This window comes from Ammodytes marinus, assembly GCF_949987685.1.
Source record: "Ammodytes marinus genome assembly, chromosome: 14".
NCBI lineage: Eukaryota > Metazoa > Chordata > Actinopteri > Uranoscopiformes > Ammodytidae > Ammodytes > Ammodytes marinus.
In genome coordinates this window covers 383490-407144 of record NC_137218.1, presented here as the reverse complement: position 1 = coordinate 407144, position 23655 = coordinate 383490, and the positions used below count along the sequence as shown (strand labels likewise).

General features: G+C 39.8%; 2 protein-coding genes across 2 annotated transcripts in view; one reads left to right on the top strand and one right to left on the bottom strand.

Annotated features, from left to right (window-relative positions):
- Positions 1–23655, top strand: part of LOC307260541 (uncharacterized protein) — a gene marked incomplete at its 5' end in the record, with an annotated part of 198439 nt that overhangs the window by 98911 nt on the left and 75873 nt on the right. The window lies entirely within an intron of this gene.
- LOC307261165 (collagen alpha-1(VIII) chain-like) lies at positions 16799–18085 on the bottom strand. Its single transcript, XM_080041632.1, has 3 exons — positions 17940–18085; positions 17375–17524; positions 16799–17256 (listed from the first exon to the last, which is right to left on the bottom strand). Exons 1-3 carry the CDS (start codon positions 18046–18048, stop codon positions 16982–16984), a joined length of 534 nt encoding a protein of 177 aa, XP_079897758.1. The 5' UTR covers positions 18049–18085; the 3' UTR covers positions 16799–16981.

The following is a 23655-nucleotide window of genomic DNA, read 5'->3' as shown; positions in this document are numbered from 1 at the left end:
CACGTTCTCCCCTAATAATATGCTAAATTCACTACATGATTTTATCTAACGAAATATACAGTTTTAATTAATAATTTTGGCCTTTACAGGTCAAAACTATTTTGAAAACACCTCCTAAAATATAGACTATTTGCTCTCCCGCTGGCCACACACGGAGACACCTCCCGACGTATATTATTATAGAGTAGCGCTATAAGATTCAATTTAAAAATATGACCAAAACATGTTAAGACCTACTTGATAGGTAATTCAACCTACATCATAACTGCATATCATAGACCACAGTAGCCTATATTCACAACTATAGGTACGCTTATACATGTTGATTTTGACTTATACATGTTGTCCCAAGCATTTCACAGTAATATGTGTGTGTTTTTCTGATGACTGAGCTTTATTTCGTGGTGTTGCCATTGAGTGTCGCTGATTCCCCGAGTCAGGAAAACCTTGCGGTAGCTCTACTAAGTTTTTTAGTAAGGAAAATATATTCCAGTTGAAAATGTTTTTACATGCTTTAGTTAGAGGAGACTGAGGTCTAGGGGTATTTTCTCCGATTTTACATACTTCTATAAATACCTATTTTAAATGTGCAAGAAGATAAATTATACCAAAGTGTTTTATATGGAAATGTTCAAAACACATTAGGCCTTTGTTTTTTGAGGTCTACTTATGTCCTAGACCATAGTGTATATAATAATTGGCTTAAATGCTGAAAAAATTTATTGCGATTTTTGAAAAACCTGGAAATCTGTGTGTCCCCAGTCCACAAACCTTGCAGCTGTTTCTTCAGCGTCTCAGACTCTGTCTGCTGAACCTCCAGTTTTGCTGCTTGTTCTGAAAAAAAAAAGCAGATAAAGTTTGAGAGGGAGAGAGAGAGAGAGAGAAAGGGAGGGAGGGAGAGAGGGAGAGAGAGAGAGAGGGAGGGAGAGAGAAGAGAGACACATATGTGATGATTTCCTCATACCTTGCAGCTGATCCTCCTGTTTGTCCAGTTTTGCCGCTTGTTCTGAAAATATAAATATGTATGATTCCACTGCAGCAGCAGTTTGGAGAGTTTTACATATTTGATATTTGAAAATATTTGCTGAATAAATTGTACTTCCCTAAATTTGGAACAAACAACTCTTAATTACACCACGAGTGCACAAACACCTGTACCAATTTTTTGCATCAACTTTTAAGACTTCATCTATTTCCATAAAAGCTTAAAGTTGTGAACCAACTCATCTTTGTAGCACACTAAACCCTCCTATTGTACTGGGGTCAATTTGACCCCACAAGACATTTCTTTTGAGGGGAAAACATGTTTGTCATTCACCAAATGGTCTGAAAATTATAGGGGTTGTTCAATACTATGCTTTTGATGATTCCTATACATTTGAAGTGTTTTGATAAAATTATGGGTGTTTTATTGAATTTTATAACACCTGTTGTACTCTGGGGTCAATATGACCCCGCAGCACACAATGGTGCAATGGGGCAAAATGTCACACTATACTGCTTCTAACAGAGGAAATACCCGCCCCCCCCTTCTTCTAACGACATCCACACACACACACACACACCTACACACACACACAAACACACACACACACACACACACACACACACACACACACACACACCTACACACACACACACACACATACACACACACACACACACTTCACCAGCACACACACACACACACACGAGCACACACACGCACGCAAGTACGCACATACACACACACACAGACCCACACACACACACACAACACAGACACACCCACACCCACACACACATACACACCAGGGATGGAAATTAACACCCGCCACACGCCAAATGCGGGTAGATTTGCGTGCTGGCGTGTAAATTGTGTCACTTCACCCGCCACTGTGTCGGGTAATACTTTCCAGTCAGGTCCGATCTAATTTGCATATTTAATACATTCGTCATGAACATGATGACAGGGCGCTACACAGTTCAACAGTTTCTTTTTGCCTTTCTAGTCGAACTGAACTACGGCGCGATCCGCTCCGCTAGGAAATACTATCTGCGAGTTAACGTGTGGAGGCATAAGTCGACAAATCAATCGACTTACTTTGCCCCCTTTTTTTCTTCCCACAGCAGAGGTTGAGGTGCTGAAAATAAAGTGAAAACTGCGCTTTTCCTTTAAGCAGCAGAGCTGCCGCCGTTGTTACAGTATTTGCATCAAAGCCCTAATGGTAATACAAATGAGATGCTTTATTTAAACGCTGTCCGTGCTTAGAGGTGATTTTAATTGTGTCGGCTGAAACAGAAACTAACGGAGGGATTCGCATACAAACAGGGAAGCCTTTCCCATCGATATCGCTAACGGGGAGAATATCCCCGGTTATTATTTGAGCCTCAAACCACAGAGTTCTTCCCCGTGCGGTGGCTCGCGCACTCACTAGTGATCTCACGGTGAAACGCTGCTTTGCTCGGACGAAGGCATCGTGTGTTTCTAGATGATTTAACGTCATAGTCTCAGACGAGCGTTTAACATTATGCTGCATCTTTTGCACTGCACTGTTTTTTATCAACAGTGAAAAAATGGTCCCACACCGGACTCTTATGTGTAGCTGATTACTTCATGCACGCACCTTGCAGAAGTGACGCTCCTGCAGCGCGCTCACGACCAGACGTGACACGGTGACATCTCCCATTAATAAAACGGCATAACTCCCTGATTTTCAGATTTCTATTTTTAAATTCGACTTGAGCGCAAGTGGAAAACCGGTCAATGTGTCGACACATTCACATCCCTAATGCATATGGAGAAAGTGATAAACAATATCAACATTTCATATCATTAACTAAAAAGAAAAAAGAAATCTAAAGGTAACTTCAATACTGTATTATAATTATTGACTAAATGATGAAAAAAAGGTGTCTGCAGGGCCAGTGAAAATATACAAGGGGCCAGTAAAACTCGGATCTATTGGCCATGCGGGCCAGTTGGGAAAAAAAGTTGCATTGAACCCAGAGTATATATGGAGTTCAATTATAAAATGTTTTGAAATAAAGATGGCGTGTATTGTGTATCATATATAGTAAGAGTGTACCATTTAATTTGCAACTCAGTTCCTTGGTAGCACCTACTAACAGTAGAAATGACTTCTGATGGAAAACATTTGTATGAAAAACACTTTCATTAGCTATTCTTACTATTGTATTGTTTAACATTAACGCATATATTAAAAAAGATATTGCGTATAAAAAGTGGCTGGTAAAAAAGATGAGTGGCTGGTAGATTTTTAAATCTACCTGCCACAGTGGCTAGTAGGCAAAAAAGTTAATTTCCATCCCTGATACACACACACACCCACACACACACACACATGTACATACCTGTACATGAGCACACACCCACGAGCGCACACACACACACACACACACACGCACACACACATGCACACATGAGCACTCCCCCCCAAAAAAAACACACACAGACACACACAAACAGAACCAACACCTGTGCCTTTGATGTGTGGGGTCAAGCAATGGTTAGGAAAACAAAACACATAAACAGATCGTTTCTCGCAGACTCTGCACCATTTCAAACCTTAGTCTGAGACAGGCAGCATGATCAGTAGGCAGCAGGCTTTACCTAACAGGCTTGTGAGCTCATTTTGAACCAAGTTCAACAAAATGCAATGAAGTGAATCAGCAAAGATCACTCCATAACTACCGGCCTCGCATGCAACTGAGGGCCAAATCGAGGGTGACTCACTTCTAAAAAGTACATTTTTGCAAAGTTTTACATGTTTTAATGTTGTGTTGCGATGTTTATTATGTCAGGTAAAGAGTGAGGATAAAGTTGAGTATAAAACTGAAAAACTGAGGTTAGTGATTATTTATGCTTTTTGCCTTAGAAACAGTCAAACCAGGCGAGAACAGAACCCGCCTGGTTTGACTGTCTAAATCAAAAAATGCATACTTTTATATAAACAAGTCTGTTGGCCCTAAATTAAAAAAACTAATGGAAATATTTGTGGTAATGGGTTGGACTCAAGTCAGACTAAAGGTGTAACACAAAATTAATTGATAATTTATACTTTATAGGCTTTAAAAAACAGCCGAACTGGGCGGGGTCAATATGACCCCAGAGGACCATGGGTGTTTGTATTTGCTCCTATTAAAAAAATCTAAGTGATTCAAAAACAGTTTTTTCACTAACCTTTGACATAAGCCACTCTCTAATGAGTCATATAGTCAAAATCATGTTAGGGATTTTTTTATTTATTTTTTTTTTATTTCAAATCGAAAAAATTGTATATTTTTATGTAAACAAGGTCCGTTGGCCTAAAATTCCAAAACTAAGGCAAATATTTGTGGTAATGGGTTGGACTCAAGTCAGACTAAAGGTGTAACACAAAATGTATTGACAATTTATACTTTAGGCTTTAAAAAAACACCAAACCGTTTGGGGTCAATATGACCCCAGAGGACCATGGGTGTAAGTCTGTCGGGAGTACATTACGAGGGTTAACCTGACAGACACTGTACCTTTATTCTCTGCTTGCAGGTATTTCATCTCCAGCTCCTGCTTAGCCAGTGAGGCGGTGATCTCTCTCAGTGCAGCGTGGACGTCCTGCAGACCCGGCTGTTGGTCCGACAGAATCTTACCTCTGCACTACTATCTTTGTTTACATGTGGATGTCTGGGCTTTATGACTTTTATTTTGGTTATTGTTATTTTACCTTCATTTTTCACATACTGAATGCACTATGTACAGCACTTAGAACAATGCAAACTGTCATAAATGTGCTTTTATAAATACATTTCACTTACTTACTTATAACTCACCCCAGGCCCTCTGGCACAAATCACTCCAACCCCAGAATTTTGGATAATAAGCATAATGCAGCAGTTTAGGGCTGATATTGTGCTCACTATATAGACACAAAGTGTAGCATACTAAAGCACTAAAACATCTGTCAACTGTTTTCAAACGTGTCTATAATTGTTCAGACACAATAATCACAAAACCTTGATAATGGAAATTTTAAAAAACAGTTTTTTGAGCTTAAATGTGCTTATATCTTATTCCATGTGTCTCCCTTATTTACAGGATGAGTCAAATGGATGGCTCTTCTTAAATATGTGGTCACATTTCCAATTTCTTCTATGGTTTTCTAGAAACAAGGGGTGGCACAACTTCCCCACCGGCACAACTTAGGCCACTCTCCCCTACATTGTTAGGAAACATCCTGAATTAATGTGAAATGTTTACATTTTACTGATAAGTGACTTTAGCTCGCTAAAAGGAGAGCAAATAAAAAGTAAAAAGTGTCTCACATTACCCCGTTCTCCCCTTCTATTTCCTTAGAAAAAATAGCCCAGCTTTAATAGTTGAGCACATATACAGGTCAAGCCTTGTATAAAGTAAGCAGATTTGCCCACTCCCATATACATGAGTGTTTAAACTTGAACATTTTCCCTAAATTTGGAACAAACAACTCTTAACCACTACACCACGAGCGAACAAATACCAATTTTTTGCATCAACTTTTAAGACTTCATCTACTTCCATTTCTGGAAAAAATCTTAAAGTTGTGAACCAACTCATCTTTGTAGCACACTATTATCCTGACAGACACTTGTTGTAGAATTGATTATTACAGTCATAATAATTAAGTGTTTATATAGACTAATGCCATCTTGAATCTAAATATTCCTAAGTTAATCAACGAATATTCTGACCTGACCTTATGGTGAAGGTTCTGACCGTATGGTGAAGGTTGTTATGTACTGATTATGTTCTGAGATACTCAAACTCCGTACGGAAATGTATGTTTTGACTGAGATGGCTCCGGAGAACTGTGTCTGTAAGATAACTAACAACATATCTGGCAGAGGAGAATCTTGTACGTAGGCTGGAATGTTCGTGCGTAATTAGATTTTGCTATAACTTCTCTGTCTGACTGCCTCTCGGTGGTCATTTCACACAATCCCATTGTTGCATTGTTGTCTTGACCCATGTTTGCAAACATTAAAGATCTGTTCTATTTTTGTATTTAAACATTGTGTCACCTCGTATTAATTGACTATATTCTCATCTTTTAAAGGTTGGTATTTCAATTCCATGACAATTTGGGGGCTCGTGTCCGGGATGTCTAACTCGAGGATTCCCTGAAGCACCCTCTGACAGGTTAACTGTGCACAGCCGGAGACTGGGTCCCGGAGCCTAAACCTCTCCCCACGGAGGACCGTAACTGACCTCAGGAGATGCAGGTTGGCGCCTAAATCAGATGTGCTTCAGGGGATCTCCCGATACGGCATCCAAGAACTCAAAAAGACTAAAAAGGTGAGAACACAATGTTTAATTAAAGTTTTAAAGGCCAGGGGTCAATAAACTATAAACTATAAAAGTAAGCTTAGGGTATGTTGGACGACTAGCTTTAGTTACAAGTTGGTTTAGGACAATGGCTTGATAGCTGAACTAAAGGCCAGGGGCCAAAGACCAGGGGTCAAACTCGCATTAGCTGACGAGCTTTTCGAGGAATAAAATAGATTTAACCGGGTTAAACTATTTTATTGTGGTCCGGGACCACAAAAGATATCTTCACTGTCAGGGACAGATACTGGCCAGGGGCCAAGCTCGAGAAATAGGATAGATTTAACTAAGTTAAACTATTTTATCTAGCGCCAGGGGCACTAGGGTCAGGGACCAAACTCGAGGAATAGGATAGATTTAACCGGGTTAAATCTATTCTATCTAGTGCCGGGCACTAGGTGGTCCGGGACCACGAAAGATATCTTGTGCCAGGGGCACCACTGTCAGGGACAGATACTGGCCAGGGGCCTAAGCTCGAGAAATAGGATAGATTTAACTAAGTTTAAACTATTTTATAGTGGTCAGGGACCACAAAGATATCTTAACTGTCAGGGACAGCGCGCAGGATCCATAAAAATATTTGGCAAAAATAGACCTAAAATAAAGAACGTTCTAAAATAGTTAAAATATTCGCAAGTACTAATTGTGTGTGGTTTATTTAAGGTCTCTGTGTCTTCTGTTGGATCTGTCCTCCACTGCATTCTCTAAAATTCAATATTATTGTAAAAGGGGAACAGTCTGTTTAAACAAAAGGAGTTGGAAGTTGAATTTGACAGTTGTGCAAAGAATGTGTGATAAGGGTGGGGACTCACTATACATGTGCATTGGTAAATTTATGGGAGGAATATGGTCTTTCCAGGAAATGTGAGCTTTAGGCTCATTAAGATAGAAAAACTAAGTTAGAAATTATTTAAATTTTAGAGAAATAAAAGTTTTTTTGTTAGGCCTTTGTTGCAAAGTGAACAGAGACAGTGATTAGCTTAAAGGTAAAATAACTTTAACCAAAGTGTGCTAAGCTCCTCACAGGACACATTATCCCAGACCTGGACTCTCGTCTCTGGCCTAGCAGAATCTCCTCTCTCACACCTCCGGTTGCAGACCAAAACCAGCTCAACGAACTAAAGCTGTATCCACATCTACACCTGGATACAGCCCTGCATCTGCCAGATGAGTATTTTCCAACTATCACCTTATTCCATTTCAAATGGGGTCCAGTTCAACATGACTGGCCTAAAGAAGAGATCCTTTTATGACAGAACTAATGTGAACTCTGTGACAAGGACAACCTCTGTATGGCCCAGCTGAAGGCCTATGGACAAATGGAAAAGGCGGTTAAAGAGGACCAGGAAGACGGGGCAGAGGCAGAGCCAGCAGATGTGGCTAAAACACCAGGAACATCAACATGGCTGATTCTGTGTTGGGACAACTTGCACTGGGCAGGGAATGTCCTGAACAACAACCAGAGAATGGACTGCAGTTGCAGTCCCAGGAGCAGAGAGGCAGTGAGAGAGTGGGAGACTGACTGGCCGGAGAGGAGAGACAGAGAGGGGTCCACAGGAGGGTGAGGTGCACCAAACATGCAGTGACTCTCACTGTCCAGTAATATTATTATTATATGCTTAATTTTCCCATCTGAATTGTCTACACCAGAATTGTTAGTGTCACGCTAGGTGATTACATTTTTGGCTAATTATGGTATAGTATATCTAATTTGTTTTGATAGACAACTGAGTATTGTACTGTATCCAGGTCTCTATGTTTACATACCTATCTTTGCAGGTGAAAACATTTACCCAAAACACGGCTATAGGCCGAGCAAGTGACTGCAGTGACTAAAGTAGTGTTGGTTTAACCACGAGAGCTTTCTTTATACACACACAATTACGAAACAATTATTTAATGATAGAAAAGTACTTCTAATATCGCGCTATAGCATCGTTTGTGAGCAGAATTTTCTAAAAAATAACAGTGTGTAAGACGGGATGTTATTATTCCCAAGCCACACAGATTTCCAAAAAGGGATAATCATTTTTAAATGACTTCAGAATTTTCAAAATTAGTTAAGCCTCTGCAGAGCAAACTTTATACATGATCATGGACTGACTGATGACTAAGACTGACTGTTTAATTATTTTACAACCTTTTCCTAATTCACTGCGTTCTCCTTACAGACAGAAAAATGCAATAGATAAGTCTCTTCTCCCTCTCAGCAGAGCTGATAAGAGCTCAGGAGGATGTTCCCAAAACAACGTTTGTTTCTCGACAACACGGCAACCCGTGTTTTGACCAAATTTAGTTTATCTTACACATAAATGTGACTTGGGTAAAACTTTGAGAACATACGAACAATATGTAACTTGCAGCACAACACAGAAAAATACCACCATTGATCTCTGCTATGGTTCAATAGGTGGAGCTTATCGTTCCATACCCATGCCTGCCCTTGGGGCCACTTATCACAACAGTGTTTGCCTCATGCCAGTGTATAACCCGTCCTTCAGACGCTTAGAACACAAGGAGAGACAGGTGGAAAGTGGCCCATGGAGGGGTCCTTTGCCTCAGATACGCTTGCTAGTTCAACTGTATATGGCCCACATGGAGATCCAGCTTGGGATTTTGGTAAAATAAGAAGATGTGTGGCAATATGGTTTGACACCGCAGAACTGTATGGAAGTGAGAATGAATGTACTGAACGTGCAAATGTGTGCAAAGGAAAGGATGATCGAGTTCCTGAAGAACTTAAAGAATTGATTAATAGATGTGTTGCATTATGTAAGTGCACGTCATGTGCCACTGCTTGAAACTACGTTGAAAACTAGAGCTGAGGAAATGGTTAAGATAAAACAGTGTCATGGATCAAACCCCACACAAAATGCTAAAGCCATGATATTCAAATGGGTGAAACGGCAGAGTACCTCCCCTCACCACAAAGTCTGGTGGCCACTCTGATAGAGGCCGGCCTACCGCTCCCGTCTTCCATGATTGATGTGCCTATTGTATCCTCATACCCAAAAGTAACTCAGAAGATAGAAGAAGCTACAATACAACATGTAAGTAGAAATAAAGAGGATTAATTACTTTTCATAGCAGCTGCAGTTCAAGCACTAAGGGAGATAGACTTGCATGCAGCAGGAGGGTCAGGGATCAAAAAGGGAGGAGTGAGTGCGATAGAACCAAAGTACATCAGCCGGCAGAGCAAAGCACACACTTCCCCACACTACTCACAAAACAATAACTTCAGAAACAATTGGAGAAAAGGACAGTGTAACTTCTGCGGGAAAAAATTGTCAGACCATACAAATTTAATTCAAGCAGCTACAATTAAACTTTCTTCTTCCCCTATTGAAGACCCACTAATGCCAGTAGAAATAAATGGGTCCACAGTGTCTATTTTGGTTGATAGTACCCCTTCAAAGAGTATATGCTGTTTGATGTTGAAATTGAACACTCTTATTTGCAGTGATAATATAAGACAACTGTGAGATATGACTAGCAAGATGTTACCACCAGAGTCAGAATTGATTATCTTTGTTTAATGTTGACTATAGTTTTTGATTTTGTAAATCCAAAAGTTAAAAAGTAAAATGCCGAAATAAATTGTTGTGCAAATTAGCTGTAATGTTGAGATCTATTATATTTTCTTGTTCCTGCTGCCTATGCAGTGGCTCAGACACAGAGATTCTATAGAGAGAGCTGTTGCTGAGGAACAAATTATGAGATACAGAGAAGCATTTACATACAATACAGTGCCTAAAATTATGAGAGGAGATTGACCCTTGGACTCCTTCTGGAAAGTATCCTAAAACTATTTACGTTGCTAAGTAAGTTGCATGATCTTGAGATATTATCAATGTTGTTTTCCTTCATTTCAACTTGGTGGTAATAAACGTTTCCTTTTGACTCAGATAATTAGCTTATTGACTATTAGACATTTAAATGCACATGATTAGTGAAAGAAGCAAGGAACATTTACTTTATGATTCTACAATGTGTGTTTTATCAGTTAAATAGTCTCACACACAGGAGAGAGTAACTCATTCTAAGGTTTATTTCTACATGCAGTCACAGACGGCAGTGAGTAAAAACAATAGATAAGGTGGCAGACCTTGAGAGCAGCCATAGCAGCCTCTCAAACAGACAAGCACACGAGCTACATCTGAGTAAACACATTTCGCCACAAAATATATTTATATCAAAGAAGCTACCTTTTCAAGTTCACTTCAGATTATTTTCAGAAAGTTCTTGAGTCCAGCCATTAATGCACCACAAAGTCATGGTTTAGGTTCAATAGTGTTGTCTTTTTAATTTGCATCCAGAGAGCCAGTATCTGTTTGCATTTAGAGCTTAAGGTAAACAAATTAAGAATGAAATCATGTCTCTGGTTAGTGGAAAACTTGACCCATTACAGTTTGCTTATCAAACTGGAAAAAGTGTAGATGATGCAAAGCTCTTTATTATAGATACAATGTATAAACATTTAGAAAAGCCTGGATCTCATGTTAGACTGTTATTTGCAGACTTTTCTTCTGCTTTTAATAAGATGCAACCGCATATTTTAATTGAGAGACTAGCTGCAGAGTTTGAGTTACCCCATCAGATTCTGCTGTTGCTTTAAATTTCTAGAATAGAAATGAATAATTTACAAATAGCACCAATTTGTTTTAACAAAGCTTCAAAAAACTATTTTAAACTATTGTTTAAAGTATGTATTGTGTCCCTAACAGTGTTAAACATTGGATTCCTTTCAGAGAGAGAGAGACAGAGAGAGAGAGAAAGGGAGTGTGTGGGTATGAGTGAGTATGTGTGCTGGTGTGGTTGAGTGACCATGGGACACCAAAATTGAGTGCCTGTGTGTGTGTGTGTCCGAGAGAGAGCGTGAAAGGATGAACGGGCATGTGTGTCTGATTGCGTTTGACAGCCTGCATGTTTTTGTGAGCGAAGGAACGGGAAAGTGTGTGTGTGTGTGTGTGTGTGTGTCTGACTGACTGCATGCATGTGTGTGAGAGGAAGGAGAGATTGATAATCACTCTTTCAACAGGTTTAGGACCTCTGACCGCCAGAAGAAAGAAGATCTACATTGATAAAATGTTTAAATTTGATAAAGTCCTGCGACCTAAAAGCCACCATAGCGATACAATAATACCCATTGTATTGTTTTTTTTCTTTAGCTCACTTCACCTTTGTCTGGATAAAATGTGTTCACACATTTGTTTAGAAAACTTTGATCTAAAATATGATGATTTTGTTTTAGTTTTCCCTTTTGATTTTAACAGGTACTGGTACACAACAGGCATCAATACTTACTCACAGAGTTTTTTTTTTTGTTTAAAGTGCCTAATTTGTCTCAGGAACAATGGTTGCAGGACAGGCTAGGCCCATGGGGAGCAGTTGCCCTTCAAGTTCTTTTTCCATTCCTAATCATGTTTGGTGCCTTCTTGTGTCTCTGTACTTGTACCCTTACCTGCATGAGAGCCTTGCTACACAGATGGATAGCCAGTGTGGTTGGAGGAAAGGTGGAGCAATATGCTCTCCTCCGTTCTCCCAGACGAGAATCCTTTGATCCCTGGGATGTGGCCGACTCACTCCCAGACATTGAGCAGCTGCACTTCTTGACCGAAGGAAGCTCGTAGGCCTCCACTCTACCGAATGTGCATGCTTCAAGCCTGGGGTTGAGGCAGACCCACGACTACAGGACTAAAGAAATCCCGGAAGGATGACAACAAGGGCACACGGTAAAGGTGTCCGCCCCTACGAAGGGTCATGTTCTAGAACCTCTGACCCAGGTACGTATACCCACAGGTAGCATGCTGACTCCTGAGCCCGAAGAAACATCCTGCCATGTGGGTGTTCCTCTGCATCCCATGATGAGAATGGCTACAATGAAAATAATGACACCTGAACACCAGGCCTTTGATTTATGCTAACCTTTAATTATATCCTGCAACTTAACATTACCCTTACGGTATATTAATCTACATTTAATAGTTAACATTAATTCTTTCTTACAACATTTTATTTAGCTTTGTCTAGAATTATACTGTCATATAACATTACTTTTGATTTAAATCTTTTAAGCATAGCTGTTTAATTTTTTGTTAAACAGAACTGTCTGAAAATTTTTTTTTCCTCTCTAACGACCTATGAGGTTTTTTTCCAAATGATAAGTTCTGTTATAGTAAGTATAGTTAGTGCATAGAATTCTTTTGACCTCCTTTTGCCAATTGTGAGGGGGTGGGTTTGCTTCTATGTGTATAGGTGATGATGACCTGTGATTTCTGTCCGTCTATTTTGAATACACTGGTCAAGGGGATAAAACACCTGAAAGGCCACTCAGGCCTTGGCGGACAATCTCACAGGCCATCATGTAGAATTTTAATACGCTTTTGTTTTTCCATATAAACTTGTTTATCCTTTAATTATTAGACCATTTTTTAGAATAATTATATTTGTTATTTATTTATTTTAAAGAGAAGGGAATGTTGTAGAATTGATTATTACAGTCATAATAATTAAGTGTTTATATAGACTAATGCCATCTTGAATCTAAATATTCCTAAGTTAATCAACGAATATTCTGACCTGACCTTATGGTGAAGGTTCTGACCGTATGGTGAAGGTTGTTATGTACTGATTATGTTCTGAGATACTCAAACTCCGTACGGAAATGTATGTTTTGACTGAGATGGCTCCGGAGAACTGTGTCTGTAAGATAACTAACAACATATCTGGCAGAGGAGAATCTTGTACGTAGGCTGGAATGTTCGTGCGTAATTAGATTTTGCTATAACTTCTCTGTCTGACTGCCTCTCGGTGGTCATTTCACACAATCCCATTGTTGCATTGTTGTCTTGACCCATGTTTGCAAACATTAAAGATCTGTTCTATTTTTGTATTTAAACATTGTGTCACCTCGTATTAATTGACTATATTCTCATCTTTTAAAGGTTGGTATTTCAATTCCATGACACACTGTACCTTTATTATCTGCTTGGAGGTATTTCATCTCCACCTCCTGCTTAGCCAGTGAGGCGGTGATCTCTCTCAGTGCAGCGTGGACGTCCTGCAGACACGGCTGTTGGTCCGACAGAGTCTTTATCTCATTGGCGTAGACGGAGCAGACGAGCATCAAAAGCACAAGGACCTTCATCATGACGCTGATGGTTGAACTGTGTGATGTGTTAACCTGTGATGTGTTTATGTAGAACATCAGAAAGAGGCGTGGAGGTTTTCTGAGTATTTCCTTATTCCCAGAAACATAAACACACGTGGATTTCCTCATTTTCAGAATCATAAACACACTGACAACATCTTTCACTTGAGGAAGTTTGTGCCAACCAGTGGTGGAAAGTAAGTAAAGCATGAACAGGAAAAGAAAAGCAAATGTTTGTTCAGATCCAGTGTCATCAAATTAGACAAAGACTTCATTCAGGGCGCCATTATATCTCCATACTGGGAACACCTCTGAATCCCCGGATAAGAGGAAGAAAACGAGTGATGAGGGAATCCCCAGAACTGAACACATTTGTATTTTAAGTTGGTTTACACTTTATATGTTTCTTAAAAATATTAAATTCAAACAGGAAGGCTTTTATTCGTAGCAAGTTTTTTGAATAAACTCTGTCTAAAGACTTTAAAGTGCAGCTTCCTTGAAGTCTGTAGCTTAAAGTGTTCAGTGGTTTAAGTCTGGACGTCTGTGACCCTGAATGTGCTCGTACATCATGTTGCTGATGAATGAATGAAGTTATTGTGAGCATGAAAACATGGAGCCACGTGAGGGTGAAGGATTGCATGGTTGATGTGTTATAATAATAACTGATGCATTACTTCCAAGCTGCACATCCTGCAGGTCTGTGACTTTGCAAATATGAACAATGAACAATATGAACATTTCCTGATTTCATCATAAACACCATCAACTTCCTGGTGCACACACCTCTAGTCAGCAAACAGCTAATGTCAAAATATGGTTCACTTCTGTTCAATCAAACATTTCACATTGGACCTCCTTTAAAATGATGAAGGAAACCAATGGACTGTTTACTACAGGTAGGGAATGAGTCCTTACCCCATTATGAAGTTAGAAAGAAAGAAAGAAAGAAAGAAAGAAAGAAAGAAAGAAAGAAAGAAAGAAAGAAAGAAAGAAAGAAAGAAAGAAAGAAAGAAAGAAAGAAAGAAAAAGCTCTGGATCTACCAGTTATTCTTTGTTACTTCTCTCACCTATTGTCATGAAGGCTGGGTCATGACCCAAAGAACTAGATTACATGAGAGGCGGAAATGGGTTTTCTCAGGAGTGTGAGAAGCTCAGTCATACCTGACAGACTCTGAGATCAAGATATCAAGATTGTTGGCAATGACATTTTCACGTCTCATGCTTCAACAATAAGATATTAAAGAAGAAACATGTACAAGAGAAAGACACAAGAGGAGAGCCACCTCAGACCTGAATAAACACAAATAAAAGTGTAAATAAAATGTATACAAAGAACAATAGTGTGTAGTGTTCAAATCTGTATTCCTCTACTACTTCTGTACTTAGTTTAGCTGAATAACTCATTAAAATTTGAACCATTCAATCCTACCTGGATAACATGTAGTTAACATGCGGTACGCTACAATTGGGACACACTTTAAATTCAAGGGAAAATTAAGAGGCTAATTCAACTGTGTCCTATGGGAGCTGTTTAGTACTATTTTCTGGAATCATTTTGTAACACTTGGCCCTGAGCTGCAAGTTCAGCCTCAATATATTTGGGGAAAAATGTAATTTCCTTCTTTATTTGTAGCCAGCCCAGCCCCTTCATGTGTTCACTGAAGCACTAAAATGGTTATAAAATGTAGGATATAAAAAAAGCTGCTGTGATAGGGAAGCTGTTAGTGGGGTAATCAAGTCAAAATCAGGCTGTCACACAGCGAGTGAAGTGACGTCTGCCGACAGTTGGGATGATTGACAGCCGCCTGTCACGTAAAAAAACTATTGAGAAAAAAAACGGAGGAAGAAAACTAAAGAATACGCTCACAGGAGGATAAAGGTAAGTATTGGTTCATCATGAAATTCACTTGTGGGGTGGAGGTGGTGATAGCTATAGCCTACTGTTAGCTAACTCACTTCTGAGCAAGCTATTTTTATTCTGCTGGCTAGTTCAGCTAGCCTCAGCTAACTTGCTAGGATTTAGTATGTAAACAAAGCCAGCCTCTCTCATAGAACTCTTTAGCTGTTAAATATTTTCCACAGTAACATAACTTTAGGATTATTGCAGTAAGGTTAGTGTGTTGTCTTTTTATAGGCCTATAATGTGAAGTGTGCTTATTAATTCAATCTTATTATTATAAGGCCTATTATAATGAGTATTTGTAGTAATAGCCTATAACTGTGGATTATTCAAATAGCGTTATGAATTTTGAATGATCACTTTGGTCAGATTGTCCCATGAATATTTGGCTATGATATATTGTGCTTTAAATGTAAGATGAAGTCATGGCTGAAATCAACCCAAGCATGTACCCATCATGCATAGATTGTTTTCTTAATGTTGTGATGTCCTGTTTTCTTGGTGTCTTACTGTTGTGATGTTGTTGTTGTTGTGGTGTCCTAAATGTTGTGATTTTAGTGTTCGTATTGCGTTGTTGTGTTTTACTGTTGTGAAATTGTGTGTTATTGTTTTTATACTTCAGTTTCCCATCTTGACAGAGATGTAATACTCTGTTTCCTGCCCAGGGACTACAGATGAAAATTAGCTTATAGCTAAATCTGGTACTGCTTATGTGCTGTACATTGTCCCTGTTCAATAAACAAATAAATAAAGTAACATAAGGATCTTTGTCTTTGCAGGTTCAATTCTCAAATACTGATTGGTTTTGTCGTGTTCTGTTTCTAGTAGACTGTAGTATGTGTAACCCCTTTACCAATATGTTTCTAATAGGTTGTAGTATGTGTAACCCCTCTACCAATATGTTTCTAATAAGTTGTAGTATGTGTAACCCCTCTACCAATATGTTTCTAATGGGTTGTAGTATGTGTAGCCCCTCTACCAATATGTTTCTAATAGGTTGTAGTATGTGTAGCCCCTCTACCAATATGTTTCTAATAGGTTGTAGTATGTGTAACCCCTCTACCAATATGTTTCTAATAGGTTGTAGTATGTGTAACCCCTTTACCAATATGTTTCTAATAGGTTGTAGTATGTGTAGCCCCTTTACCAATATGTTTCTAATAGACTGTAGTATGTGTAACCCCTTTACCAATATGTTTCTAATAGGTTGTAGTATGTGTAACCCCTTTACCAATATGTTTCTAATAGGCTGTAGTATGTGTAACCCCTCTACCAATATGTTTCTAATAGGTTGTAGTATGTGTAACCCCTCTACCAATATGTTTCTAATAGACCTTCAAAATAATACCAGAAAACAAACTTCTCGTCTACTTTCCAGAACAATAATAATAAAGACATCCAGAGATAATGCTGCAATCATGTTTAATGAGAAGAAAAGAATCACATTTCTTACATGATAGTTTACATGTTGCATTGCTCTCTCATTCAGCTCAGTTAACTTCACAGTGCTGCAGTGATTAGGATTAAGGTTAAGAGCAGTAGTGTTAAAGGAAACTAAAAGCATGGATGGATTTCACCTGATTCTGTCTCACATGGGGAAAAGCATGTGACCACTGAAGGTGGTGTGGTGATTGTTATTATCATACACTTTACAGCCGTGCACCAGCTTCAGATGCACAGTATCTCCAGCCTGCAGGAGCAGTGTAGCGCCTTGAGCAGCAGACGCAAAACCACCACTCTGTTTCTCCCATGCCTCAAAAGTCTTCTCCGAGTTCTTGAACAACGCAACAGCTGTAGATGAACCGGATGCAACTATGTACCACAAGAACTGGTAGGCCCCTTTCACCGGTGCAGTGAAAACACCTGTTGGACATTTGTTTTAGTCATTTTAGTCATGGGAAATAAAATAAAAATCACACATTGAGATATCCTTTAAACAGACCATCAAAGCTAAAGAGTAGAATGTATTAATGTCAGATACCTGTCTCTGGGTTGTAGGCATCTCCAATGTTTGTCAGGACGTGTTTGTAGATCAGAGGAGTGTGTTCCGGAAAGGGGCCGATATTTATCTCGCCTCCATCGGACAGAGATGCTGAGAAAGCCACCTGTTTATCTGTGTGAGAGAGAGGGACTGAGAGGGAGAGAGAGAGAGAGAGAGAGAGAGAGAGAGAGAGAGAGAGAGAGAGAGAGGGAGAGAGAGACGGAGAGAGAGAGAGAGAGAGAGAGAGGGAGGGAGGGAGAGAGAGAGAGAGAGAGAGAGAGAGAGAGAGAGAGAGAGAGAGAGAGAGAGAGGGAGGGAGAGAGAGAGAGAGAGAGAGAGAGAGATAAGGAGAGAGAAAGACGGAGACCAAATTCATAATAAAAATATTGTCATTTAGAGCATTTTCAATAAGTAATGTAGAGAAAAAGATTCAAGAAAAATCCAGACTGGATAATTTTACCAGGGGCTGTATATATATTCTGAACTGACATCACTTTACATTGTTGCATAACAACAGTGGTTCTTAGAGTTTTTAATGTAATGAATTCTAAACATTTCACATTACCTTGATTCAGTTTCTCCTGTTGAGCCAATGAGGTGACCATCTCAGTCAGCAGAGCATGGAGACCCGTTGGATCCACCACGTTCTTCAGAAGCTTCTGCATTGCGGCCATGTTGCTTCTCTGTTCCTTCTCTGTTCCTTCTCTGTTCCTTCTCTGTTCTTCTGCCAGATTAACTGTGTCAGTGTTAACCTGAGTGACACTTTTATAGGGGAAAATCAGACATTGTCCAACCCTTGTTTACTGTCACATAGCAGACGTCTGCCTTCAGGGATTTTTTTTCCTCAAATATATGCACATGCATCAAACTGTTGCCTGCGGTGTTTCCTCATTACATATCTTTTTTATCTGGTAGTCAAAGTGACTGTACAGTAATCTTTATTTAAAATGAACAGTCATACTGTGTCCAATGAAAGAGTGTTTCAAAGCTTCCAGCCTGATGCTATCTCTCTGCCTGCTTCCAGTGCTTTGATAGTTCCAAACACAGTGATCAAACATACACAGCTCAGAAAGTTTCTTACAATAATTAAGGTTGTATCACATAATGAAAATTAAAGAACACTCTATATTTGCACAAATCTGTGTGTGTGTGTGTGTGTGTGTGTGTGTGTGTGTGTGTGTGTGTGTGTGTGTGTGTGTGTGTGTGTGTGTGTGTGTGAGAGAGAGATAGTTTGTGTCTGTCCTCTCCTTCAACCTTTGAATAAGTTATTTGCCAAATAAATATGACCAAAACAAAAAGGATTGATATAAAGGTTTCCTGTCATTGAGGAATGGTTAAATTTAGGCAAATAAAATGACATGGCAAAGCTTGATGAAAGACTGTAGCCATGGTAGAAGTCATTAGGCACCTGATGTGTGACGTAATGTTGATACCGTATCAATACAAGGACAAGACCAATTCAGAGACACATTCAAATGGTTTGCAAATGCCTCAATAAATGCAGATAAGCCTCTGTCGCCTGCTGTCTGTGGCATCTGTCAATATCCAGGTTATCTGCTAGTCATAGTGACTTTGCAGTTATCCTTCTTTGAAATGAACATGTGCGAAAGTGTCTCAGAGCCTCAGTTAATCTCACTGCTGAGCTGACCTGACTCATCCAGTAGATTTCACTGTATAGCTTGTTGATCATTTGTTTACCTACACCGACAAATAAGAGTGAAACTTGAAATTCCAACTTAAAAAAGCAATGTTTGACTGGCAAGAAGGCATGATGTCAGGCCCAGCAGGCTAACAATGACAACATCAGACACTGGGAGGTGCTAAAGGCAGCCTTCAAGTAGGAGGGCTGTTGATCCTGTTCCACATGTCAACTGGACTTATATTATTGATTTGGCTTTCATTGTGCTCTTTATGATTTCATGAATATTTTGTAGGTTAAAGGTTCAGTAAGCGGAATGGTCAGTTTAGCTGACTTCCTGTCAGTCAGTGCGTTTACATGCAGACTCATAATCGGGTAACTAAACGAATAAGACTTCAACAGGACTTGTAAAATGCATGTAAACACCTTTATCGGATCTACTTCGCACACAAATCGGCACAATAACGGACAAGAGATGTTGGATAAGAACACCTAGATAACTCGTTCATAGTCGGCATTCTCTCTGCATGTAAACAGGGATCGGACATCGCATATCGGACTTCTCGTTCTGTGCTTGTGTGTCTGCGCGTTATAGGCTACACCATGGGTTATTGCCGGAAGGGAACCGGACGTGGCTCTAAAACCACTTGTTGAAAGCATGGTTGAAAGGGCTACAGCGCCACATAGCATAGTGGAGACAGCCATGCATCGGACATTTATCCGATTCCTGAAAGGCCATGTATACTCAGACAAGTGACGCAGTCCGTTCGAGTGTCTAGTTCGGTATATGTCTTAATCCAATCTAGTTGTGCCATGGAAACGCACTGAGTGACTGCAGTTAGCAGTCCCCTCGCTCGTCACCACATTAATGCACTGCGTTCTTCAAGCAGCGAGCTATCTAGCATCATCTCAGATCCGTAAGTGTGATAAAACATGATAAAAACAGACATTGGGAAGGATTTTTACCTGCTCCGCCATTGTAGGCGCATAAACATTCACCCATCTGTTGCTCTGGCGTGCACCGGCAGTGAGACGGGTGCCGGTTCTCTCTTCTGATTGGTTATCAGTAGTGGGATCCCCGATAAGTTTATTTGCCGATTACATGCAGAGCAGCTGACTGAGAGATCGGCTTTATGAAACATGCACATTATAAGTGATCACTGTATGAATAAAGAGCGATTTAACACTTATATTAACATACATAAATCGCTTACTTCACCTTTAATATAAGTAGCTAGCTTTCTAGCTAGTTTGATATACTTAACTTTAGAGTGTTGCTGTTTCAAGTGTCAAGCCAGATAGTGTAAGACCTCAGTCCACTGGAGCAAAGGTCTGCTCTGTACTGGGTTCTATGAGAAATAGTTTATCCTCTTATTGTCATTACATAAATCACACTCTCCAAATCAGATGGAAGCCCTTGCTTTTTTGTTCTGATTTTCGTAAGCTAAACTCAGTTACAGTATCAGACTCTTTCCCACTGCCCCGCATCGATGACCACATAGATAACATTGGGTCTGCAGCCTACGTGAGTAAACAGGACCTTCTCAAGGGTTACTGGCAGGTCCCACTAAACCAAAGGGCTTCAGAAATCTCAGCCTTTGTTACACCTGACCATTTCTTGCAGTTTACAGTGATACCATTTGGGATGAAGAATGCTCCTGCCACTTTCCAGAGACCGATGTCCACAGTACTGTGTGGTGTGCCAGATTGCAATGTGTACCTTGATGACCTTGTCATACATTCCCCCAGCTGGACGTCCCATCTTGACAGTCTGCAGACGGTATTCTCTTGACACTCAATCTTGCGAAGTGTGAGTTCAGCAAGGCTACCGTCACTTACCTGGGCAAGGAGGTAGGAGAGGTACGCCCCATTTATGTCACTGCCATAGTTGCTTATCCCGCGCCTACTACAAGACGTGAGTTACGCCGGTTCTTGTGGATGGCTGGATACTACAGATGTTTCTGCTCTCTACTCCCTGGTCTGATCGCTGCTCTGCTGCCGGGCTCTATCTGTGTCCTGTCCACTGTGTAGCAGTTATTTTGTTATTCTTTATTTTGTGTTGAGCCAGTAAGCCATTTTGTTTGTTCCCCCTTGTCTCCTGTTTCAGCGTTGTTAGGGAGGATTAGAACATGTACTTGTCTTTACCTTAGAAAGATGCTTTTTGTTTCTAGAAAGGTATGTGATGTGTCTGTTGTGTTGGCCTGTGGGTCTCCCTGAAGAGAAGTGCTTTCAATTTGGCAATAAACACCCATAACTTGGACTATATGACTCCTGCTGTTTTTGATCTGGTACTATGTTACTCCCTTTACCCCTAGCCCACTTAGGGGACGTGACATGGAGAGAGCACCTATTGGTTGTTGGCAGAGTCCAAGTAATTTAACTTCCCTGTTTGCATGAGCCATCTCTAAGGACTCACGATAATATCAAACCTGTTGATCCTGTCGGACCTTCAAGACTGGAAGAAGACCGACTGAAATCAGGCCGGATGACCACCTGACACCAAGCAACTTTATAAATAATTATAATTAATAAAAACATCCAGAGATAATGCTGCAATCCTTGGTAGGAAGCGGTCTCGCGGTCTATGAAGGCTATAGCCTATGAAGGCCGATTCGAAGGCCGAACCAGGGCCGAACTAGCGTTGTTAAACGAGACGGTCTCCGCAGGTCTCCGTTTACAAGCATTTCCGGTTTGCGTAACAAGCCGTTACCTTGTGTGACGACTCGCCGCTACTGTGCTGCCTAGCAACCCTGATAGCTGCCAACGGAAACAGCCCTGTCAGCGGAGGAAAAAAGAAAAAGAAGTTGTCTACCAGACGAAAAGAAAAAAAAGTACAAGAAAAAAAGAAAGGAAGATAAAAGTTAAGCAGATGGAGCAACACGTTGCTGTTTTGTTATTTTTTATTTTATTGTATGCAATCTCTGAAAAAAACGCAATGAATCATGGGATATGTTGGGCTGCGAAGGATACATCTGATGCAGCCTTCAAAACCGTGAAACGAAGGCTGCATTTCACGCCTGCATATGGGGAGCCTTGCAAGGAGCCTTGCAAATGGAACAACCTTTGCACGCCGCTATGACGCAATCGGTCTTCAAATGCAGCCTTCATAGACCGCAACCCCTGAATCAAGATCCATCTTGTGTGTGTGACTGTGTGAGTGTGTGTGTGTGTGTGTGTGTGTGTGTGTGTGTGTGTGTGTGTGTGTGTGTGTGTGCTACTGTGTGCAGCGTATGTGTGTGTGTGTGTGTGTGTGCTTGTGCTACTGTGTGCAGCGTGTGTGTGTGTGTGTGTGTGTGTGCTTGTGCTACTATGTGCAGTGTGTGTGTGTGTGTGTGTGTGTGTGCTTGTGCTACTGTGTGCAGTGTGTGTGTGTGTGTGTTTGCGTGTATGAGTGTGAACTTTGACTTGTTACTGAAACAACATCAATGTTTTTTATTTGTTCTCACTCAGTTGAAACTTGTAATACGTTTGTATTTGACATTAAAGTTTCATTAATTATCAATCTATCTATCTATCTATCTATCTATCTATCTATCTATCTATCTATCTATCTATCTATCTATCTATCTATCTATCTATCTATCTATCTATCTATCTATCTATCTATCTACCTATCTATCTACCTATCTATCTATCTATCTATCTATCTATCTATCTATCTATCTATCTATCTATCTATCTATCTATCTATCTATCATTTTATCTATCTATCTATCTATCTATCTATCTATCTATCTATCTATCTATCTATCTATCTATCTATCTATCTATCTATCTATCTATCTATCTATCTATCTATCTATCTATCTATCTATCTATCTATCTATCTACAATGTGAAAAAGTGATTTTTTATATCAATAAAGTTGAATAAAAAAAATGCATTTCTACAGAGACACAGAGAGTGGGCTCCCCCTGCTGGTGAAAAAATGCTGATACATGTAAACTATCTGATCAAAGAAAGACTGGCCCTGCATTCCAATATCCATACTTTCATACTATTTAGTATGCCAGAAAAAGATTTAGGATGTCCCAATACATGCACGTCAATTGCAGTATGCCAAAAATACCTAGATGCCCCACTAACTCCAATTGCATTTTGCAGCATTCATCTTTATTCTTGACATTTCTCGACATAATAAAAAAAAAAATCTTTTTCACTCCCATGGCTCTAAAACTCTTCTATACTTTAGTATGTAGTGCAGTTAAAAGAAAAAGTGTGTGACTTGGAACGCAGGGTGTGTTCCAGTCCCCAGACTTCCCTGCTTTTAATTTGTGCACAGTAGTACGTTGTGTGGTGATATCTTTTCTGTTACTTTGCATTTATTTCATTGTGTTGAAGTATTGTGTTCTCCAGCCTTTGAGGAAATGGAGTCCACGGTTTCTGTAACAGAAAAGAGGCTACTAAACCTAAGCTGTGTTATTTAATGTTAATATCATGTGACCCATATGGAATATAGGGCTACTAGATATATAGTATATATAGGGCTACTAAACCCTTGTGTGGTATTTAAACATGTAATTGCATGTAGGGCTGCAACTAACGATTATTTTGATAATCGATTAATCTGTCGATTATTTTCTCGATTAATCGATTATTAATCGATTAGTGTTTTGGCCCGTAGAATGTCAGAAAATGGTGAA

Excerpts from the sequence above, each read along its gene's own strand:
- LOC307261165 (XM_080041632.1), bottom strand. The coding sequence starts at position 18,048 with ATGGCCGCAATGCAGAAGCTTCTGAAGAACGTGGTGGATCCAACGGGT. Across the intron at positions 17,525-17,939 it reads ACAGGAGAAACTGAATCAAG|TCCCTCTCTCTCACACAGAT; the intron begins GTAATGTGAAAT and ends TCTCCCTCTCAG. Across the intron at positions 17,257-17,374 it reads TGCCTACAACCCAGAGACAG|GTGTTTTCACTGCACCGGTG; the intron begins GTATCTGACATT and ends AATGTCCAACAG.